We start from the raw sequence: 24,480 nt of genomic DNA, 5'->3' as shown, positions 1-24,480 counted from the left end.
TTTGTTTCGTAATTTAAACAATTTGAATTTATTCAGTGTTTATTTCCTTAATCCATTTTTCTTTTGCAAACATTCTGCCAGCAGGTGAAGTCTACACGGAATTAATCTACTATTCTTTTCAGAAGAAGCACGGCTCATTAACTTACAATCAAGCAAGGTTAAAAAAAAAAAAGTAAAGTATTGTTCGCGAGGAAACAACTTTATACTGTCAGCCAGTCGGTGCTGTTATCAGTCAAACCACACAGAGAAGGAAACACACACAGACATCATCAGACTCACGTATTTGAAATACAAAACAGCAATGCACAGACAGAACTGTGGAAACTAGTGATTAGCTGCGCATCAGAGGTATAATTGGAGCTTCTAATTACAGTATCGCCTCATTGTTCCTCTCTACCTCTAATTTAGCACATTTACATCCCAGAAAAACAACAACTTTGGTTGGGATCGTAATGGCTGAAGGACTAGCATTAGCTGTGGTTAAACACAGATTTAGTTATAGATGCAATAAAATACTCTCGGCTTCTTTCTTCTCTTTTTTTTGTACTCACATTATGCTCAACATATCTCTAAGACAAAAGAGAAACATTAAGGACAAAAAAAGCTTCTACAGGAAGGACAAAATCGTGTGGCGCTGTGTCTACATAAGCTTTTATAAATGTATGCAATATAGCCTGGCTACAAGTGCAAGCATCAAAGATATAATTACATATCAAGTGCTGGAGACCCCAGACACTACTGAAGCAATAGTTCTTGCAAAACTGCATATAACAAAAATGTAAGAAACATAATTACATTGCATATTTGTTGCTATAGAAACGTCTTCATATACAAGAAAAATGAAATACAAAACAAAATCGCTGAGATGTCTAACTTTTCCGCTCTAGCTGAGTAAATACTTGACAGTTACCAAATACATTCCCAATCACAGCCTGGCATCAGGCGTCAGTTGCTGTTTAAGTTAGAGACTCGGGGCTGGATGGTCACCCGTCTGACCGGCGTCTGATCGGCGTTCCGATTGGCTACCAGCTCCTGAAGCTGCAGGGCCCCCCCGCCGATGAAGCAGAAAGCCGGGCACACGGGGCCCGAGCAATCCACGTGGCCCTCCCACAGGGGCCGCAGGGAGTGGGCGTCGTAGAAGGTGACGCGCCCCTTCTCAAAGTCAAGGCACACGCCCAGCCGGGGGGGCAGCGGGTAGGTGAGGCCCGAGGGCGAGGACGGGCCGTTGCCGTTGGTGATGGGGTCTCGGGCGCTGTTGCCGTGGCTACCGTGGTGGTGGTAGTTGTGCTGGGGCAGGTAGATCTTACCCATCCCCATAGTGAGGAAGCAGAAGGGCGGAGCAGAGTCCAGGGCGTCTTCTGCCCCGCTGTCGTGTCCGCTGTCTGGGTCGTAGCTGCAGAGAGACAAAACCAGGATGGAATTAGCAGCTACTAAGAGTGACGTGTGACTGAAAGATGACATTATTTCTCTCCACTGTTTCCCTCCTGTTGCACAGTTTGTAGTCCAGAGTAGCTAACAGTGTCTAGGCCGGAAATTTACCACCCGCCTGGGCATCTAAATGTCCAGTCAGCAGCCCAGATTCTCCACAAAGACTAAAACTTCACACCTGATGAAAAGTTCTTTCAGTGTGGTATAAATAGTGCCAGCACTTAAATGTAAAATAATGTAAAGTGTCTAGAACAAATCCTGTCTTAGTAGATTAAATAACCTGTAGTTGTACTGATTTTCTCATTTGTTCAGTTTATCAGAGGCCTCTTGTTCCATGTCTGTTATTATAGGAACCTTTTATTGCATGTGTGTAAACAGTAAAGTTTGATTTACTGGTAATTCCTACACATAATTCCTTTCTATACAAGAAACCATTTGGCAGTGAATGCTGTTCTGTGGAGTTCAAGAACTTGGCATGAATCACTTAGTTGGAGGTTTGTGTGCCGTTCAATGAATGATTTAAAATCACTCGGGCTGTCAAGGTGAAGCAGTTTATATATGGTTGTGGATTTTTATAGGTTTTTATGTCAATGGTTTTTCCAATTCCCTGTTTTTTTTCCTTTCTTTTTGTTTTGGTATTATTAAAGCAGCACACGATTAATGAAAGAACCAATTAGTTAGCAACTATTAATCAACTTTTGACAATCGATTAATAGTTTGAGTCATTTTTTTGGACAAAAAACTCTGAATTCCCTAATACTAGCTCCTTAAATGTGAACATTCTCTGTTTTTTTTGGACGAAACAAGACATTTGAGGCCGTCATCTTGGCATCTGGAAAACACTGAATGACCATTTTCGACCATTTTTTAGACCAAACATCTCATCAAAACAAATCAGAGATGTTTAAGCAGAAGACCTCTGATGATTTGAGATGGAATATACTGTGTGTACATTTCTAAATGGAGAAGCAACCACAGAAGTGCCAACTGGAGTTAATATATCCACTGGGGTAAACGTACCACTGATTGTGTACTTGTTATTCCTAGTAGTTCTACTCACCGTGGACTCGCCATGTCTTGTGGAAGGTGAAACCACTCCTGCAGTTTGGACTCCAAGCCCACTCCCACCTGCAAAAAAAGAAAAGAAGGAGCGTGTTTGTAGTAAATTAAACATTTCTTCATTTTAGCAAATTTCAACTGATTTAAGTCCCTTTTCAGTTATTAAAAAAGCACAAGTAAATGGTGACATCTTCAAAAGAGGATGAGCCTTTCTCTGAGAGTATCTTATTTAAGCACTTGAAAAACAGCTGTGTCAATATGTAATTACGGGACTTTTTATAACATAGTTGACAGGTACCATAGTTGACATTTTTGCTGTTTTTAGGCCTAAAATCAACATGGCCGCCTATAACCAAACACCACATGGTACTTTTAGACAAAGATTCTTCTAAATATTATATATACAATTGAGTAAAGACATGATCATGATGAACATAAAAAGCTTTTTTTTTTTTTTTTTTTAAATGAAAATGTATGCAAGATATATCCCATGGACTTCAAAAGTCCCTCAATTATATATTGACCTAAAATGTTTAAGCACATCACAAAATACACTTAGATAGGAGCCAAAATTTGTTTAAAAATGGTCTATGTTTTAGATTTGTTGTGATTTTCCTCCATTTGCTACACAACTGAAAGTATTGACTGGATATTCATTTTAGCAAGGTAGAAAAAAATAGCTACAAGCAGCGAAAAAGAACATCATTTGATCCTTATTTTTGGGTTTCTGCCTATTTAAATTTGAGAAAAAAAAAGCCACAAATCTCAACAGCAATCAGATGTTACTGGGTGCACTCAAATAACAGACGCCTGCGTCGTAACAAACATGAGACAGGGTGGTGATAGTCATGGGATTCGTTCCAGGAACAGGCAGCTCCGTATTATCAGATCAGTGCTGAACAGAAAGTGGTGAAGGTGTTCATGTAAATCCCCTAAAACCTATATTTTCAATTACCTGCGAGTAATTTGAACCCTACTCAAACAGAAAATAGCCCTCCACAGTTAAAACCGTTTTGGCAGTTTCACATCAGAGTATGTTTGCAAACTGTGAAAGTGTGGCTGGTGTTGTTTTCACCTGATGAGCTGTTTGGTGAGTCATTGTGGCAAAATGTGGTCCTGGAGACACCGACTGCAGCAGGAAATACCTTCCACAGTGTGTGTCTGTGGACACATCTGATCTATTTGATAGCGTTGCAAGTCTTCACAGGTTTGTAGTTGAGATCAAAATGAAGGTTAAGTTTTAAGATCAGTGTGTGTTGTGACCCATGAATGCTGAGACCATCTGGTGCAGGGCTGTCAAACTCATTTTAGTTCAGGGGCCAAATTCTGCCCGATTTCTTCTCAAGTGACCAGTAAAATCACAGCATAGGAACCTATAAATAACCACAACTTCTAATATTTCCTTTGTTTTTGTGCAAAAAAAGTACATTCTGAAAATGTTCACATTTCAGGAATGATCTTTTTACAAAACATCATAAACAACCTGAAGTTTCTTAAGAAAAATTCAATTTGAAAAATATTCAGCTTCAGTTTATCATTTCCACATTACAACTTACAGATCACAGTGTCTACAAAGGACCACAACATTTAGTCACAGGTATCTGGAACTGAACGATGAAGTATTTTACTTTATGATCAAAACGACAAAAGTCAGACTAAACAAGAAAAAAACAACAAAAACAAGACAAAATATTTACAAAATGACAAAAATGAGAAACAAAATGACAAAAAATGAAACAAACGGCTCGAAACAAAACAAAAGAGACAAAAAATCAGACAGAAAAGTTACAAAGCGACAAAAACATGGACAAATGACACAAACGAGACAAAAAATGACAAAACAACAAAAACAAGACAAAAATGAGACACAAAGTGACAAAAGAACAATGAACAATGTAGTATTTTACTTTATGATAAGAAAAACTTCTCATGGTCTGGAAATTATTTTAAATTTATAGTTTTACTAATTTAAAATTTGTAATTAATGTCTTCTCTGTAATTTTTACACTTTACAAAGTCGTCCCACAGGCCGGAATGGACCGTCTGGCGGGCCGCTTTTGGTCCACGGGCCGCATGTTTGACACCCCTGATCTAATGCAGTAGTGCTAATGAGTGACACCACGCCTATTTCATTTTGAGTTAAACTCCACACCTGTAAAGTTTTATCCGGTATTGAGAAAAAATAATCTGTCCACAGACATCTGGTCAGACAGACACAGAAGTCCAAACCATCTTTGTGCTAGTTTGAACTACAATGTTTGTTTCCAGGACTACATTCTGACACAATGACAAACAGACACACACCCACAGCTGCAGACAGCCTCAGAGTATGAAACAATACCAGCTGCTTTCAGAGGTTTAAGGTGGGTGAGGCCAAGCTAAGAGAAAATGGAAACATACAGACCTCAGTGCACCCAGTAGGATTTAGATTTGACAACATTTGATGAATGTGATGACAGCAGGTTGTGCTTATGTTGTATGAAGTCTGGTTAAAAAAAAAAAAAAAAGTACTCTCACAGTCCTGAGGAAGCAGATTAATGTGTGTTAATGAGTAACACCTTTGTGATAATAACTTATAATAACTTTGATTGATCTTCACATGGCATACATTGTGAATTGGGGCTATATAAAGAAAAAACTGAATTGAATTGTTTAATCATGATGTTAATTAGGGTAAAGCATGATCCTGGCATACTACATTCCACATACCGGGTGTTATGTAATACAAGTGTATGCTCACAACAAATGCACACTATGAATGACTACTAGCATTGACTTGCCTTTACGAGGTAAGACCCGGGCTCTACTGAGCATGCCCAGTAGTGCCGTCCCTGTGTGATGGCTACATCCCCCACCAGGAGGTCAGAAGTCAGGTGACAGGAAGTGAGGGCGTGGTCGGCGGCCTGCAGCAGGGACAGGCCGGGGACGCTGCGAGCACAGCGCTGCTCTTTGCTGACCACCAGTCGGTCGGCATGGAGACCCCAGCGGGAGTCCAGGTAGAAGTTCAGCACTGGGAGGGGAAAGGAAAAGAGGAGGAACGGGAGGAGAATGAAGTGAGAGAAACAAGAAGAATTCAGAAAGACTTGAGAAATAACAGAAAGGGGTTCTGGTTTGGGAAAGCGGTGTGGATTCACAGTCAGAAAGCAGCGAGGAGGCGAGAAGTGAGGAGAATAAGAAGCAATTAAGGGGAGAGGAACAGGGAGCAGGCATGCACCTCCTCCCACCAGCACTGGAAGAGAAGAAGACATTGATCTATACACTGATGACTCAGGGAGTAAAATACAGAAGGAAGCTGTAGCAGTGGGAAGTGCAGTTTTTTTTGTTTGTTTTTTTGGAAGATACACAACAGCAGGGAGGAAAAAACAACCAGCAGGGACACGAGGAATTCACCAATCACTCAAATCGACCATCAAAAAGCCCCAGATCTGAATCCGATCCATGTTGTTAAGCCTCAGGTCTTAACAAACTGCAAACCTCATCAGCGCTCAGACAGATCTCAATACAGGAGGCACAGTGGGAGGCGGAGGGATGAGTGGGCGTCCAAATAGGGGTGGAAGAACAAAGGATGTGTGGGATGACCACAAAGAGAAAAGTGGGGAAGAGGAAATAATTATGCAGCAGTGAGGGGATGTGAATGCACTTCTTACGTTCTGTAGGAGGCATGTAGGTTGGCAGCGTGGAAGTAGCACGGTAGAGGATGACAAGTACAAAGCTGTGAAATGGAAACAATACATGAGAGAAAGGTGTGGAAATAAAAGAGTAAGAAAGTGAGGTGGAAGTAGTCCAAAAAAAAGAAAACGGGGAAATGGGCAGAAAAAGAAAGAGAATGAGTTTTTAAGCATTTCACCATGGCAACCATTCTAATGCTTTCACTGTAAATGGTGAATAATAGTAGATGTGACGAGGTGGAGGGCTCCTGGATCATAGCAAGTACACAAGATCAAAAATAGCAGAGAAAGTCTTGATTGATTGAGTGGGTCGATATGTAATTGCGGGATTTTTTGTAACAAATGGCGCTTTTCCATTAGCACCAACTCAGCTCGACTCTATTCGGTTAGATATTGTAGTAAAACTGTTGCTGTGATAAATCCACACATGACTCACACACTACTTTATATTAAATGAGTCAGAAAGCCTTGGAGTCTGGCCAGTCTTTTCTTCAGGAGGAAATGACATCATATGGAGCAGGTCATGTGATCTGGAATTAACACACTTCCTTGAGAGGTGTTTTTGTAATGGGGAACTTAGTTGAAAGTGATTTCTGGGAAACAGATATAATTTGTTATTTTCCATATAAATTTTGATATATTGCTAAAAAATATCTGTCATGATTATCTCAACTTAATAAAAAGAACACAATCAAAACTATGGTTTATTATTGTTTAGCTAATTAGAAGGTGGTTGTTGTTGAATTTGGACGGTTATTTAGTTGACATTTTAGTGATATTGTCATTTTTTATTAATAAGTGATTTTTTCCATCATAAATAATTATGGAATTTGTGAAGACATGATCATGATGAACATAAAAAGCATTATTTTGTTACTTTTAATAAAACGTATGCAAGATATATCCCATGGGCTTCAAAAGTCCCTCAATTATATATTGACCCTAGTAAAAGATAAAAAAAGAAATTCCACAAACATATGACGCATTTTTAACACAATGCAGGCGGGTGAACCTTGTGAGCTGAGTCTTGTTTTCATAGTCTTTTGTCCCCCTCTTACTACTTAATAAAAGGTTAGAATTACAAGTTAACTGCTGAGATCTGGGAATGCCCTAACATCTAGGTCAGATGCAGTTACACAACCATGAAGGATTTACAACGACTTGCTCCAAAAGTGTCGCACAAAGCTTATGTGAGCTGAGAAACTAAGACTGGGTGTGGACTTTTGGCTGTGCTTTCTTTCAGATTTCCCTCCAGCAAAAATATCTTTATAATTTGGTGTGTTGTTGCCGTGCCAACAACTTGTTGAGATGTGTTTTGCTTGTGTTTGTTGCCCTATCTGACTTTACTAAAGTACCTTATTACCACATCTCAGCTGTAGCTTTGGTCAGAGCAATGTGATCGTTACAGACAGATAAGCAAAGAAAACATAATAAAAAATGATCCATCCCTTAAAATAAGAACAAAATAAACAGAAACCCTTGTTCTGCAGAGAGTTCAATAAACCTCCAACCTTGCAAACAACTTTCACAAGATGAAGCAGGAACTTAACAAGGTAACCAGGAGCATCGTGGTGGTAAAGCTGGCCAAGTAGCTGCTTCTGCAAAGTAGATTTTAACCCTTGTGTCGTCCACATTTTCAACATTTTGGGGAAATTTTTAAACTTTTTTTGGTGGAATAAAAAGAAATGTTAAAAATGTTTCTTAAGAACATTCAAAAAAAAAAATTACCAAAATCCAGCGAATTTCGCTCCAATATTACTTACATTTTTGGTGCAATTTGGGTCATTAACTCCCCCAAATTTACTGAAAAGGGAATCATCAAAGTGATTTGTAGACAAATCCAGTGAGTATCTATCAGGGATCAGGTTTTATAGGGCCAATACCGATGCAGATTATTGGTAATCAAGAAATGACCGATAGTTAGAACCAATATGAATGAGATGCAATGTTTTAACAACATGTGAGGGCAGAAAACCTGTCATTTTTAACCAAACTTCTTCATTGATAAGGTGGCTTTAACTGTAAAATAGAAATATGATTGATTAAATTGGGATCGACAGAGATTGATTAGTTTCCTGCTGTTATGTCTGCTGTCCTTCTGGTTTCTTAATCTTTCACTGTTCTGTCACTTTTATTTCCCACTGAGGTCCAGATCTTAAAGTGTTGTTAATTATTCTGTTTCAGGGTAATTTGTGGCTGCCTTCTAACTTAGCCGCCAGCCGTTAGCATAGCCTTAGCCACTGTGAAAGAAGCTAATCTCCTGGTTTGTGGCAACAGCTAGTGTTTCTTTTTCAGTTTTGCCGTCTGTGCTTGAGACGTTTCTGATACCAAAGACTGACCAGACCTGAAGTAGTGCATTTAATTTATCAGTGACAGGCCAATAAAAATACTGATACTGATAATCAGAAAAATGCCAAATATCGGCCACGATAATTGTCCAGGCAGATAAACCATATAGTACAGCGGTGTAAAACTCATGTTAGTTCAGGGGTCACTTTCAGCCCAATATGATCTCAGGTGGACAGACCAGGAAAATCCCAGCATAATAACCTATAAATAGCCACAACTCCAAGTGTTTTCTTTTGTTTTAGTGCAAAAAAGTACATTCTGAAAATCTTCACATTTAAGGAATTATCTTTTTCCAAAACATCATGAACAACCTGAAATTTCAGCAACATTATGCCTCAGTTTATCATTTACACATGACAATTTCCAGATCACAGAGTGTCTACAAAGACACAAAACATTTAGTCTCAGGTATCTGGAACCAAATATATATGATTTAGTACTTTATGATCAAAACGACAAAATTCAGACCGAAAAAAAGACAAAAAACAACAAAAACAAGACAAAATATGACAAAAACGAAACACAAAGCCACAAAAAAATGGACAAACAACACAAGCAAGACCAAAAATGAGACAAAAACCAACGAATAAAGCGAAACACAAAATGACAAAAATAAGACAAAACACTCAAGCGAGAATAAAGTAAACACAAACCGACAAAAACAAGAAACAAAACGACAAAAACATAAGACAGATGACAAAATCAGGCAAAAAACAACAAAAACAAGACAAAATTTTACAAAAAAGAGACATGAAATGACAAAAGAACAATGAACAATCTAGTATTTTACTTTATGATCAAAACAACTTGTCATGGTGTAGAAACTATTGTAAATTTATAGTTTTACAAATTTACAATTGGCAGTTAATGTCTTCTCTGGAATTTTTACACTTTACAAAGTCGCCCTGTGGGCCGGATTGGACCCTCTGGAGGGCTGGTTTTGGCCCGCGGGCCGCATGTTTGGCAACCCTGGTCTAGTATCTCTAGAGTTTCTGTTTGCCTGTAGTTCCACCTTCCCCTCCACTGCAGCAAGGCTACTGCGGACTTCATTTGTCAAAGTCAAACTACTGAATCCTCCTTAAGCATACATTTATGCATAGAAAGAGGACTGAGGTCTTTGTCTCCTCATCTCTTCAATTGAGATCACGTTAGGAGGCATATCGGTTGAAGAGAAGGATCACTTACACCGACCGATGCATCAATACGCAATACTGATGAATGAACGTGATCTAGAAGCAGGAGTGTGTTTGTTTTCCCACAACGAACCGAAAAGCAACCTTCACACCTTGTTAAGCACCGTACTGTCAAACTAGTTTGACAGCGTTCTAATGTTCGGAGGCGGTTTAACTGTAGCAAAGTCAGTCTTTAGGCTCACTTGTTAACACTCGTGTCATCCTGTGGGTCAAAATTCACTCGCTTTAAAGTTTGAAAATGTGGAGATAAAAAAATATATTTTCACAGTGAAACTTCTGATGTCCACATTTTCAACATTTTTGGGAAATCTTTGAACATTTTTTGGTGGAAAAAATAAATGTTAAAAATGTTCTTAAAGAAAATATTAGAAGTTTGACTGATAAATATGTAATGACTTTAGATATTTTAAGGATTTTTTGAAAATGTTTACAAGAATTTTCTTGCCAAATTTGGGATTTCTTTGTTAGTCAAAGTCAAAGTCAGCCTAACTGTCGGTTCTGCTACATGTGTAGACACACAGAGAACTGAAATTGTTTTTTTCTCTAACCCTAAAACGTGAAAACTAAAGCTAAAAGTTTAAGATACAATCAAACATAAGAGAAAAACAAAAAGACAACAACAGTCCTAATCTACATAAGGCACAATTTAGTCTATCGTTCAGAACCTGAGTATTGTAGTACAACGGAGGACAAGAGTGCAAATTGGCATTTAGGAGAAAACATTAAAGTGACTTAGTGTCAAACAGTTAAATAAAACTTTTACGGGAAACTTTTAGGAATTATTGGAATTTTCTTCCTGAAGGTTTTGCAAATTTTCAGAAATTTGGGGAATTTTATTGCTGAATTTTTGGATTTTTTTCAGACAAGGAAATAATTTTTTTTGGTGCCTGTAAATGAAGACAACAGGAGGGTTAACCAGTTCTGCATGTGAGTCCAACCTAAAAGTGCTGAAAGGAACTGATAACAGCGACATGATTTCACCTCGCAGTTCCTTAAATGAATCTTGTGATGTAATATGGAAGTTGTCGAGTTGAACGCCATGTACTGAATAAGGACAATCTAAAAAGGTGCAGTGTGTGTCCTCACCTGGAGCAGGCGGGGTGTGCAGGTACACCTCCTCGCTGTACTCGCCGTAGCCCGCCTTGTTGCAGCCCCTCACCCGGAGGACGTACACGCTGTCCATCTCCAGCCTGTCGATCACAGCGCTGCTCCCGCTCACTTCATCCAGCCGCTGCCAGCCCCAGCGGGCGGCCGAGAGCCCCCCTCTGATCCCCCCTCTGGACGCCCCTCCTGGCACCACACCCCGACGGCGGTACTCCACAGAGAAGTGCCAGGCGGGTGCAGACTCCTGGGGCAGCCGCCAGCACAGGAAGAGCTGGTCGTAGGCCAGAGTGCGCTGGGTATCAATCACTGGGGCCTGGGGAGCTGTGACAAGAATATGTTTAATGGCGTGTTTCCTGGAGCAACTCCCTCGTGGCCTCCCCAGAAAAAGGGGAGAAACTGCTGTTTTGCTGCGTATGCACTCTTACTACAAAGTGAGGAACTACTACTACTCCTGCTGCTGCTGTAGTTAAGCCTCGTGTTGTTTTGTGGGTCAAAACTGACCCGTTTTAAAGTTTGAAAATGTGGGGAAAAAAAGATATTTTCACAGTGAAACTTCTGATGTGCACATTTTCAACATTTTTGGGAAATCTTTGAACATTTTTTGGTGGAAAAAAAGAAATGTTCAAAATGTTTGTTAATAACATTCACAATAAAAATCAACCAAAATCCAACGAATTTTGCTGGACTTTGGTTGATTTATATGTGAATGTTCCTAAAAAAATATTACAAGTTTTACTGATATATATGTAATGACTTTAGATATTTTTAGGATTTTTTGGAAGATTTTTCATCATTTTTTGAAAATATTTACAAGAATTTTCTTGCCAAATTTGGGGGATTTTTTAAAAAATAAAACAAGAGGGTTAAAATCCTTTGCACAGTTCAAATCAGGTTAACACGTCATAACTATGTGTCCATCTTCACTTCTATTGTTGGCTCACTTCACTTCATGCTGACTTAATTAACCCTCCTGTTGTCTTCATTTATGGGCACCAAAAAATATTGTTTCCTTGTCTGAAAAAATTCCAAAAATTCAGCAACAAAATTCCCCAAATTTCTGAAAATTTGCAAAACTTTCAGGAAGAAAATTTCAATAATTCCTTAAAAGTTTCCCTCAAAAAATTTATATAAAAAAATCCCCGAAATTTGGCAAGAAAATTCTTGTAAATACTTTTTTAAAATGAATAAAAATCTTCCAAAAAAATCCTAAAAATATCTAAAGTGATTACATATATATCAGTAAAGATTCAAATAGTTTTTTAAGAACATTCACAAAAAATCTACCAAAATCCATCGAAATTCGCAGGATTTTGGTTGATTTTTTTTGTGAATGTTCTTAAGAAACATTTTTTTTTAGCATTTCTTTTTTTCCACCAAAATATGTTCCAAAATTTTCCAAAAATGTTGAAAATGTGGACATCAGAAGTTTCACACTGAAAATATCTTTTTTTCCCCCCACATTTTCAAACATTAAAACGGGTCAATCTGACCTACAGGACGACACGAGGGTTCAAGGGTACAAATATGAAGAGAAAGTCCCCAAACTTCTTCCCCATTTCCTCCCATCCACTTCCCTCCTTCTTTTTCTTGCACCCTTCCACTCCCTCCACCCTCCTTCCTCCTCTCACCCTGGATGAAGTTCAACTCTGTCAGGAGTTTGAGTTCTTTGGAGACGTCCAGCTGGAAGTGTCTGAAGGACGGATCGGCTGCTAAAGTGAAATGCTGGAGATTCTCAATTGCTTTACTCAGCCTGGTGCAGTAAAAAAACAAAAAAACAGGGAAAGCAGAGTTAGCAGAATCAAAGGGGAAGACTATTTACACAACGCTTGCATCAAGACGGGTGGGAGGATGAGACAGGGCGATTACGTGGGAGGGATGTATGAAAGAGATTTTTAAAAAATATATTGTGTTTCTTGTATCTAATGCCATGAATGGGACAAAACCAACATTAATCCTCTCTTAATACTCTCAATAATTCACTGCAGTGTCTGTGTCAGCCCCGATTCTCATAGTTTCCTCAGATAGCTGTTGTTTTTTAGCATATCTTGCTCATACAGAAGTAAACTGTCTTTGCCGGGAACTCTTTTAGGATGCAGGAGCATGACAGTGTGCCGTGTGTGGGATTGGCTCTAAATAAACTACTGTGTCCACAATGAAGGAACACATCACCATGTAGCTGCTTATATGTTTTAATTACCTAAACCAGTAAAGGTTATATTAATTCATGTCAGGCTGCGTCTGTACATATGACTCTTGTGACTAGGATGAATTAATTACTGCTTTTCATTGGATTTGCCTTTAATGAGAAAAACTGCCAATATTAATGTACACTTTCTGATGTTTTTGATTTAGTTTCTTATATTTTTGGAGCAAGACGGTGAATTTACGATAAGCAAAACGTAGGCCACATTCAAGCGAATCCACCGTCCCAAAAGTAATGAACTCATGAATCTTAAATGCTGCATCCTGGAGGAACACTTCTCCTCTATTACAAGTTGGCTTCTGCAGAAACTACTTCTAATGATACAAAATGAAAAAAGCTCCTAAAGATACAAAGTAGTAAGTGGGACTGTGTCAGAGAGACATGCCGATGGTAAACAAACAGAAAACCTGTTATGAGTCTGGCGAGCAGCCTGCACAAAACAGGGCTGGTTGACTTAATTAACCCTCCTGTTGTCTTCATTTACAGGCAGCAAAAAATATTGTTTCCTTGTCTGAAAAAAATACAAAAATTCAGCAAAAAAATTCCCAAAATTTCTGTAAATTTGTACAACTTTCAGGAAGAAAATTCCAATAATTCCTTAAAAGTTTCCCTTAAAACTTTTATTTTTTAAAAAATTCCCCCAAATTTAGCAAGATTACTCTTGTAAAAATTATCAAAAAATTAATAAAAATCTTCCAAAAAAATCCTTAAAATATCTAAAGTGATTACATATATATCAGTAAAACTTCTAATATTTTCTTTAAGAACATTCACAAAAAAAATCAACCCAAATCCAGCAAATTTCACTGCATTTTTTGTGAACATTCTTAAGAAACTTTTTTTAACAATATTAATGTACACTTTCTGATGTTTTTGATTTAGTTTCTTATATTTTTGGAGCAAGACGGTGAATTTACGATAAGCAAAACGTAGGCCACATTCAAGTGAATTCACCGTCCCAAAAGTAATCAACTCATGAATCTTAAATGCTGCATCCTGGAGGAACACTTCTCCTCTATTACAAGTTGGCTTCTGCAGAAACTACTTCTAATGATACAAAATGAAAAAAGCGCCTAAAGACACAAGAGTAGTAAGTGGGACTGTGTCAGAGAGACATGCCGATGGTAAACAAACAGAAAACCTGTTATGAGTCTGGCGAGCCGCCTGCACAAAACAGGGCTGGTCGGTTTCTTTTAAGAGTTCCTGGGTGAACGCCATGAGCCCTGCGTGTTCCATCAAGCCACGTCGCTCCGCCACTTGAGCGGCCAATGCCTCGCCTCGCTTCTGTCGCGCCGCCTCCAGAGCCTGGGTGAGCGAGGCGTGTCGCTCCGCCAGAGCCGCCGTCAGATCCCTGATGCTCTGAGCCAGCTGCTCCCTGGCCGACACGCTGTTCACCTGGACAGGGAATACACACAGAAGTAACTGACGCCTTCGGCTTCATTCATAATAAGTGCCCATGTGTCGAGAACAAGTTAGAATGGACAGTTTACTACTATACACAGAGGTGTCAAACAGGCGGCCCGCGGGCCAAAACCGGCCCGCCAGAGGGTCCAATCCGGCCTGACTTTGCAAAGTGTAGAAATTACAGAGAGGACATTAACTGCAAACTGTAAATTTGTAAAACTATAAATTCAAAATGATTTCTAGACCGTGACAAGTTGTTTGGATCGTTTAGTAAAATACTAGATTGTTCATTGTTCTTTTGTAATTTTGTGTCTCATTTTTGTAATATTTTGCCTTGTTTTTGTTGTTTTTGTCTTTTTTTGTCTGACTTTTGTCGTTTGTCTCATGTTTTTTGTTGTTTTGTTTCTTGTTTTTGTCGTTTTGTGCTTCCTTTTTGTCTCGCTTGACTTTTTTGGCCAATTTTTTTGTCGTTTTGTTCCTTTTTTGCCATTTTTTGTCTCGTTTGTGTCCATTTTTTGTCGCTTTGTAACTTTATTGTCAAATTTTTGTCGCTTTTTTGGCGTGTTTCGTGTTATTTGTCTCATTTTTGTAGTATTTTTCCTTGTTTTTGTTGCTTCACATTTCATATCTGCAGCAGGTATGGGAACAAACAAAACAATTGCCATCCAAACCGCTAATAACCTATAATTGGTGTGTACACAGATAAAACACTGTTGCATTTGCCAATCTGCTCTCAAGGCAGCTCATGATCAGTGGTCATGAAACTAAAGATTCATGTACTTACAGTGTGCTGCTACATATTTTATTCTAGGTGTTCATCCAAATACTTCATTCAGTTCAATTTCATTCAACAGCACTGACTAAGATCTAGTTTTCCTGCAGCCAGACATTATCATAGAAAGAACCACAGACAGGAGCTACAACAGCTTGATGGACTTCAGCTACTGACTGGTGCTAATTCCATGTTCAGCAACGTTTTGTTGGGCAGAAGTATTAATCACCTCAGTCTGAGTGATGCCGCTCTCCAGCTGTGTAATCTGAGCCAGAACTGTGTCCTGGTTGGACAGAATGTAGTTCATCTCCTTTGTAATCTTCTCCTGTCAAATTAAAGGCAAAAATACAACATATGAAAAGAAAATACACACAGATTAATAGTTGGGTCCATATATAATTGAGGGACTTTTGAAGTCCATGGGATATATTTGGCATACATTTTTATTAAAAGTACAAAAACTAATGTTTTTTATGTTCATTATGATCATGTCTTTACAAATTACATAATTATTTAGTATGGAAACAATCATTTATTAATTTAAAAAAAATGACTGGATATCACAACAATGTCAACTAAATAATTTTAAAATGTAATGACAGCCACCTTCTACTTAGCTGAACAATAATAAAATGAGCTGATTTTGGATTGTGTTCTTTTTATTAAGTTGAGATAATTATGACAGTCATTTGTTTTTTGGCAAAATATCAAATTTTATATGGAAAATAACTAATTATATCTGTGTCCGAGAAACCTCTTTCCACTAAGTTCCCCATTACAAAAACACCTCTCAAGGAAGTGAGTTAATTCCAGATCACATGACCTGCTCCACATGATGTCATTTCCTCCTGAAGAAAAGTCTGGCCAGACTCCAAGGCTTTCTGAGTTATTTAATATAAAGTAGTCAACAGGTTTATTACAATATCTTTATAAATAACTTTCAACTTTACTCAATTGTATATATAATATTTAGAAGAATCTTTGTGTAAAAATGCCATGTGGTGTTTGGTTATAGGCGGCCATGTTGATTTTAGGCCTGAAAACAGCAAAAATATCAACTATGATACCTGACAACTGTGTTATTAAAAGTCCTGCAGTTATATATTGACCCAGTTACACACAGGTTTGTAGTAACTCAGCATTTGCTTTCCCTTTTTGCCTGTCTCTGACATATGAACAGACAGGCAAACTTTCCCAAAAGATTCTTTCACTCAGTGATTAAACTTCTAATACTGAATACTCATCATCTGATTCTAAATTTGAAACATCAGCCGATTACTAATGCAAATGAAGATTTTAAATAATGTTAGCACACATGGATGAGGGTCGACTGAATTCAGGGTCATACCTTCAGGGCTTGGTAGGCCTGAGCCACGGGGAGGATTTTGTGGCCGGTGTGGCAGCGACGCAGTTTGCAGAGAGGGCAGAGCAGCCGCTGACAAGACCTACAATAGAACTGCAGCTTCTCCTGATCGTGCTCTGGACAGGTCAAAACCTGAGAAACACACATTTAATATGAACTACTTCATCTGAAGCACATTTTACCTGAAGGAGGGGAAAAAAGAGCAGATGATTATGCAAGTGTATGTGTAGTATGTGCACAAATAGAAAAAAAATGGTCTGTTGCGCTCCATAATTAAAAACACTCTCACGTCTTACCCTAATACATGTTAGTGAGGTAGTATTTTGTAAATCATTTGTGCAGTTGACTGCTCATATCTAAATTACTTGGGTATAATCGTGCCTTCAGTAACACTACAGGGCTTTAACTGCAGTGGTTAGTCTTGTCAGGTTGCTTTCGTAACTCCATTTATAATCCTTTTTAACTGGAAGGCATCTTGGCACAACAACAGCCATTGTCTTAGGTTGGCTGTATATAAATGTCTTGACTTGACCTGACTCAGATCTTTTACCTTTTTTTTGTTGTTGTTGTATGTTATTAGTAGTAATAGTAGTACTTTTAGTAGTAACTTTTGTGTTCTTCTCCTCTATGTGAATCAGATAACGGATGAGAACAGCATATCCCTGATCTGATTTGAAGCTACTGTGACTATGCTGCTCACACTGTTATGTAAAATGTATCACATCTGTCATCGGAGCACAGAAACTGAAGTTATTCCTGTAATGTGAACACAAGCAGTGTTCCAAATTTACATATAGAGGTTGGTTAATTCACTTCATAACATTTACAACTCTAGATCTGACAGATTGTTGCTGATACCCTTTTTGAAAATAAATAAACCATAAAGAATTAATAAACAATGACAGGGAGGTTCACATTCACTTCGTCTTCACAAGGCTAGAAGCTTTACTCATACATTCTCGGAGATTTTGCAGCAAGCAAGAGAATTGGACATTTACATAGCAACCACTAGCACCCAGTAATGGAACTAAAAAAAGGGTGATGATGAGTTTACTGTGGGAAATGGGATTACATTCCACCAGATTTGGTCCTCAGTAACATTTAGTAGGCAGTACTGGAGCTTTTTACAACCCGGTCCCAGGCCACACCTTGTGTTGCAGTGCTACATTACTCAATTTGAAGTAAGTGTTCTACTGATCAATAAATTGTTGGTAATGTTGAATATACAGTGTAGCCGGAGATAGTTTACTTCATGCATCAGTGTTAGACTAAAAATCTGCACTCAGTTTATAAATGGCAGATACAGAATGTTTTTTTTGTTGTTTTCTCCAGTGAACAATTTCCACAACTTGTGTGAACATCTGGGTCACAAATAAATATGGACTCGCTGTCTGCATCGGTTTCATGTCGACCCAGTCAGAAGAGATGTGACCTTTGTGATGTAATCCCAGGGGTCATTGTGATATTCCCTACAGCTGAGGGACAGTTAGTCAGACGATCAAGAGTCACCAACAAGCAGGTCTGTACTGAATTAGAAGCTGCTTGAACACAGATGTCAGTGTCCACAGTCAAGTGTGTTTTACATCGCCGTGGCTACCGTGCAAGAAGGATTGCCCCTCCTCTTGAAATGACACCATGAAGTTTTACTGAAGTTTGCTGCTGATCACATGGACAAAGAAGGACCTTCAGGTGAAAAGTTCTGTGGTCAGATGAAACAAAAAATGTAGCTATTTGGCCACAATGAGCAGAAATATGTTAGGAGGAGAGAAAGTTTTAACCCCAAGGACACTACGCCTACCGTCAAGCATGGTGGTGGAAATATTATGCTCTGGGGCTGTTTTGCTGCCAGTAGGACTGGTGTTTTATGCAACATAAATGGAAAAATGAAGGAGAATTACCTCCACACTTTTTAGGAAAACCTAAAGTTTGGGTCTCGGATGCAGTTGGGTTCCAACAAGACTATGACCCCCAAACACACCGAAAGTGGCCAAAAAAATTGCAAAATCAGGCTATGTATGTTTTTGATCCAGTAGAGTCTGACATATTTCCAAAAGACTGTTAATAAATTTATGAAAGAAACAAAATCCATGATATTTTTTTGTGTCAGAAGCATGTGTTTCAGTTATTCCATGACAGAAAATTCTGAGTTATAGGAGTCACTGGAAACTCAAGCTGTAGATATTGCAATGCTCTATCTGTCGCAGCAATAAGGTTAAGAATAAAGGAGTTTATGACTAGAGTAAGTGTATTATTGCATAATTTGGCATGTGTGACACAAATATCCAAGGATTTTCTTTCATTATTTAAGTACCTATATGATGAGCCCACTGTAGAGCATTGCATGTTAGAAGATGGTGCCGTTAAAACAAGGATAAAGAAATTAGAGTGTAGCATGTTGCATGTAGATGTAGATGAGCAGTAAGAGTTTCTGTGTCTTCCGGTACCTTTGGTCTGAAGTTGAGTGTTGGCTGGATATGTTCATGTTGTGCCCGTGGCGTTCCCCATGGGTGATAGAGCTTGAAACACTCATTGCAGAAATTGGCCCTGCAGTCAGCACAGCCTTTAGTGGCTTCCAGAGTTTGAGGAGGCTTACAAAACTGGCACATCACAGCCACACTGCCCAGACTCACTGTGTGTCTGTACCTGGTAGCAATAACAAGGGGAGAAAGAAGAAAGACTGGTTCAGACTTGACTCATCTAGTTTGTACCATTGTGATCAAACAGCTTTTTTTTCGTAAGGATTACTAGTCACTAAACACATGAATTAAATAGCTGAAAGGGAGAAAAACACACAATCAGTGCCACATAAAAGGTGCAGTTTCTGTGCAAATAAGACAGACAGTATCACATAAAGTGTACACAAAGCTGCTAGACTGTGGAAACACCCAGTCAGCAGCGTAGCTACAGTATGTTGCACTGCACACTGCAGGTTTCTTCAACGCTTCAGTTGCTGCTGAATATTGACAGTTAGATTTGGAAATGTTCCCACACCTTCTGTTTTACAGGTCCAAGCCATCTATTCATTTACATGTGACACTCAACATCACATGCACTGAAAGACAATATCACTGTGGACTTTTTGTGCATATCTTCACACTTTTTTCATTGTTTACTTTGAAGAGCGTGTGCATGTTTGCATGTGTGTGCAACCTGCCTCTCCACTATACGCTCCAAGGTGAGGTTGCGCAGACAGTCGGTCAGGCCCTTGTCTCCCAGCTCAACATCTCGCCCACAGGGGATGCAGGGGAACATCATCACCAGGGGTGGACCTTCCTTACGGCGTCGCCCGGGATACGTCCCATATCCAGGAGACCGGGGCATTGATGGTGAAGGCGGGTGAGGACCTTAGACCATGAAGAACAAACAGTTCACTACATAAGAAAATGAAATCCTCGCATCAAAAACTCTATTAATCTCTAAGACAGAATGTTGTATTGACACAAGACGAGGATGTTTGACTGCTAACCTGATCGCAGTACGCGGTCGATGGGTCGCTGCTCGGCTTTGGGTGTAGGCCTGCGTGCCTGACGAGGTGAGCGAGTGTTGGGAGTGGAGGCTGGGGAGTTGGGCTCCGGGGGAAGCTCTGGAGGCGGGTAGCCATTTGCCACTAAGACCTCGGAGGCACACATGAGACAGACACTGTGCTGGCATGGCAGGACCACGGGCTGCTTGACGATGTCCTTACACACAGGGCAATGCAACTCGTGCTCCAGGCTCTTCATGTTCGACTGTTGGAAGCAAAGAGATGAAGGATCATGACAGGTTGAAAGATAGCCAAGATGGATTTAGTTTGTGTTAATAAAACTTAAAACAAACGTGTACACCAAACCTTTAATTGGATTAAGTGGAGATTTTCAGGTAGGGCTTGGACTCAAATTATAAAAGTGCTTCCAAATAGAAATATCAATACACAAACCAACAAGGGGACTTCAAAAAGTTCTGTGCATCACCTGAAAGCAAGAGGTGTAACTCCCATTTTGTTTTAACTGTATACTATAAGGTCATATGTCACTGTGCACAAACACTCAAATGTTTGTGGTCATATCCTTGCAGGTTTCCTTGCACCTTCCTCACCCGACCTGCACTGTCTTGCTTCTGTCTGTTTCCCAAACTGAAATCACGCTTGCATGGGCGCCATTTTCAGAGTGATGATGATGTCATGCATGCTGTCGAGGAGTATGTGGAGGCTCAAGATGTGACCTTCTTCTGCGAGGCTTGGACATCAGTGGATCAAGTGCATTAAAGTTTAAGGAGACTATGTTGAGAAATAGTTCTGATAAGGCCGAGAACTGGTTGAAATATCTTTTTAATACTATAGAAAATGCAACCTTTGAAAATTTAATATCAGAATCGATCTGAATATGGAATAAGATGAGGAATCCAACCAGACCAGTCATCTTTTGAAACTTGACAGTTTTGATTCTCAGTTCTGTGGTCACATTTTTGTCGGTTCGTCAGTGGAGTATTTTGGTTTGACATCTACATGCAGGTAGAACCAATGGAGGAGGCACAAACAACACAGGAGATAAGGAGAGTGAATCTGAAGAGAGACTTGGCAATGTGAGGAAACTGTCGCAGGCAGGCGACATAGGGCAGCAATCTTGTTAAATATGGATAAAGACCAGACATTAATTATTGAACCTCTGCATCCTTTAAACTAAAGTCGTGCATATGAACACCAGAAGCTGCATGTGTGCTATGATTAGTACACATTCTTATTAAACAGCCTAACATACAGATGCGAATATACATTATGTCATCATCATGTGGCGTCTTCGTTCCGAAGGTTGGCGACTATAGATCTCCATTTGTGTCTATTCTCTGCAGCTCTCTTCACTTCAGTGTAGGACTGTGCTGCACTCCACCTCTTGATGTCATCACTCCATTTACCTCTCTGCCTTCCTCCTGCATGTGTTCCTTCGATGGTGCCTTCAAGAATTATGTTATGGATCTTTCCAGCGCTGAACAAGGCCAGCAGAACTCATTTTCCTTTGCATTAGATCACAGAATAGGCTCCTTTTTGTATCAGCTCTCTCTAACACTTCCATGTCTGTCACTCTTTCTCTGCAACTGATTTTTAACGTTCTCCTAACGCCCCACACCTCAAAGGATTGTATTCTCCTCTGGATGTTTTCTGTGAATTGCCATGCCTCACATCCATCAGCTAGTACAGAACACAGAGAACATCTCAACAGTCTTAGTTTCAGTGAGATGCTGATGTTTCTATGAAGGAATTCTTTGCATTCCAAAAACTTGGTCTTCGCCTCTCCAATTCTTCTTGGAATTTCTTCATCCACTTTCCCATCTTCTGATATTGTGGTTCCAAGTTACTGGTATTCATGGACTTGCTCAAGATTGTTTCCTTCTGTACTGATTACAAAGTTCTCTGGAGTTGTCTTGCTAACACACATGGTCTTTGTCTTTTTGGCATTTAACTCCATCCCGTATGCTTCACATGTGGCACCATGGATCAGAAAGTAGTACATAATGTGCATCCACAGAGTAGTTTTATTATTTCTCTTCTCGCTCAAAATATATCGCTACTTTATTAATGCAACATTCATATACTATAGAGACACTGGTGGCCTCCTTTATGAGACACAAGTTACATTTGTCTGTCTTGTAATCAGTTTATATCAACATGCAAAACCTATGTTGATAACGGGTTGTCTCTCTATATATATATTTCGCTGCAGAACAAGCAGCTTCAGTCTATGAGTGAACAGTTGCACCAGTGGAGCGCTTAGCATGTCACTGCCCCGCTCAAGGACATTGATTTGACAGAAAAGGACACTGTCTGTTGCAGAAACCTGTGACTTCACTTGTACAGTCACTCCAACTGCACGATGGCTCCAACAGAGGAAGTTAAAGAGATCTCGTTATGGAGCAGTTCCATTGTCTTCTAAACATCCCGGCAAGCACGATAACTCCACACCTTTAGTGTTTAGTCAGTATTAGTTAGTGTAGCTCTAAATGAGCACATTCTGCCAGTTAGAAGGGGCCTGTTTTCTTTGTGCTTCATGGATGCCCTTGACATACATAACCTCAACCTACAACCAGGACTGCTGCAGGGTCAGCAGCAGTCAGCACAGACACTCTGAGTTAACTTCAAAACCAGGACGAGACCAACGCAGTGACTGTGCTGCATTGGGGATTTGGGGATTTAGTTAGTGTGATATGATATGATGCAGCATCACAGCATTTCCATACCATGAACCATGCGTGTGGAATCAGTGGATGGAATAGAAAGGGGATGTTAGAAAAAGCACTGACACAGACATGTTGATTGATGAAGGCTTGCATAGTCAAATAAAAAAATCTAGACGTCAGTGGAGACAGAAATAGGCCTCTGCTGAAATAAAAAAAAAAATCCACCAACCTAGACCAACATGGAGCATAAAACTGGATCAAATGGATTCATTCAAATAACCTACTTTCTCTCCCAGTCTCTCTGTGTCTTTCCCCAATGTCAATTTCGGCCTGTCTTTCTCTCCTCCTCTAGCAGTTTAGCCTATCAGGGCTACTGCAGATTCTGCATGCTACATGCAACACAGCAAACTGTGGCCGTCTGCATCCATCTCAAATGGACCGTGCGCACTGCTACGGCTGCTGAAGGCGTAAAACGGGCACCGCTGCAGGGAGCGCATCCTTACCTTCACCTGGAATCTGGGCGCCATGACAGTAGACTACGTGTATATATTTCCAGCATCAGGAGAGTCTGCCTCCTGGAAGGATGGGAGGGGTTTGAGGCATCTCCTCGCGAGCAGTGGTGGCTGATCGTGAAAAGATGCTGCTGGTTATTCGCGGCGCTGCCTCCAGTGTGGGAGCCTGTGACCTTTATTTCCACTCCATCACTCACTGTTGTAACCGTGTCTGAAAACTGCTTGCATGATTTAGCCTCGTAATGCTGCCTGCAGCATCCGAGTACGGCTTTTTCTCTTTTTGCCTCTGTCTTGCATCTCGTCTCCATGGAAACGAGCATCCAGTGAACCCAAAAAAGAAAACGTGACATTTCAGTCTGCTCTTTTTTAATCGTTTCGTTCACCCTCACACCAAACCACAAAGCATATTTACTTCGCTTTATTTTCCTTGAAGAGGAATTAAGCTCGAGTCTGGTGCAGCAGCTCCTCCTGTAATGTTGGTTACTACAGCATCAGACATCGTGTACCTGAAGCACCGATTGAGGAAAGCAAATATTTAATTTCATTTTTCCCTCCGGGGCTTTTAATCTGGGTTCAGAAACACGCATGAATGAACGAAATGGGTCCATTTCCCAGAAATGCTCCGGCAGGTGCTATCCACGCTGTTCAATTCGGTTGTTTTACTCAAAGATAATGGAAAAAAAATCAAAAATGCATACCATAATATCAATGTAGATGCGGTGACAACACAAAAAAAAGATATATAGGATACTCACGCTGATACGAACCAAAGCTTCCATCGCTGATGTGGCTGTTTTTAAATCCATCTCTGCCATTTTAAGAAGATAACTACCCCCTGTTCTCATCATCTGGATATAAATCGCGACGAATCTAGGCCACGGACCATGCAGTACATACTAAAAACGCAGAAAATGTATAAATTATAAAAATTCTGTCGGTTTACCGTTTGGTAAATTCTACCTTTTCCCTGTTTTTTTGGTTTTTTTAACACACGCTCAGTGTGGACATTTTTACGCACGAAAAACCACCAACTAGACTGATACGCGTCGCCATGTTTTGCGTTTACGCATAAGAAAAGATGAAGCAGTTCAAAAAATAATAGTGATAATAGTGTTGTAAATTTCTGTCCACGCTGAACAGATGCCTGTGGCTTTATTCCTCACCCAGACATCCCGCCCCCGAACCTTCCCATCCTGCACCGGATGCCTTCAAATGATGTGGCGCACAGCAGGGTGGCAGCTCCACAGTATTGGACACCACTCTGAATCCTCTTTG

The 24,480-nt window shown here is 39.8% G+C and overlaps 1 protein-coding gene across 4 annotated transcripts; it reads right to left on the bottom strand.

Moving 5' to 3' along the window:
• On the bottom strand, positions 1-24,476 carry trim46b (tripartite motif containing 46b). 4 transcript variants are annotated; one of them, XM_023271225.3, is made up of 12 exons: positions 24,369-24,476; positions 20,010-20,271; positions 19,698-19,887; positions 18,988-19,186; positions 16,529-16,675; positions 15,410-15,505; positions 14,146-14,399; positions 12,430-12,551; positions 10,784-11,122; positions 5,268-5,497; positions 2,489-2,556; positions 1-1,393 (listed from the first exon to the last, which is right to left on the bottom strand). In XM_023271225.3, exons 2-12 carry the CDS (start codon positions 20,263-20,265, stop codon positions 946-948), a joined length of 2,349 nt encoding a protein of 782 aa, XP_023126993.2. In that variant the 5' UTR covers positions 20,266-20,271; positions 24,369-24,476; the 3' UTR covers positions 1-945. The 4 variants fall into 4 exon arrangements, with proteins under 4 accessions (XP_023126993.2, XP_023126992.3, XP_023126994.3 ...); XM_023271224.3 differs by lacking the exon at positions 24,369-24,476 and adding an exon at positions 23,961-24,362; XM_023271226.3 differs by lacking the exon at positions 24,369-24,476 and adding an exon at positions 23,197-23,558.
• Between the last annotated feature and the right edge of the window lie 4 nt (positions 24,477-24,480).

Source organism: Amphiprion ocellaris, chromosome 15, assembly GCF_022539595.1.
Source record: "Amphiprion ocellaris isolate individual 3 ecotype Okinawa chromosome 15, ASM2253959v1, whole genome shotgun sequence".
In the NCBI taxonomy this organism is placed as follows: Eukaryota; Metazoa; Chordata; class Actinopteri; family Pomacentridae; genus Amphiprion; species Amphiprion ocellaris.
This window is presented reverse-complemented; position numbering and strand designations above follow the sequence as displayed.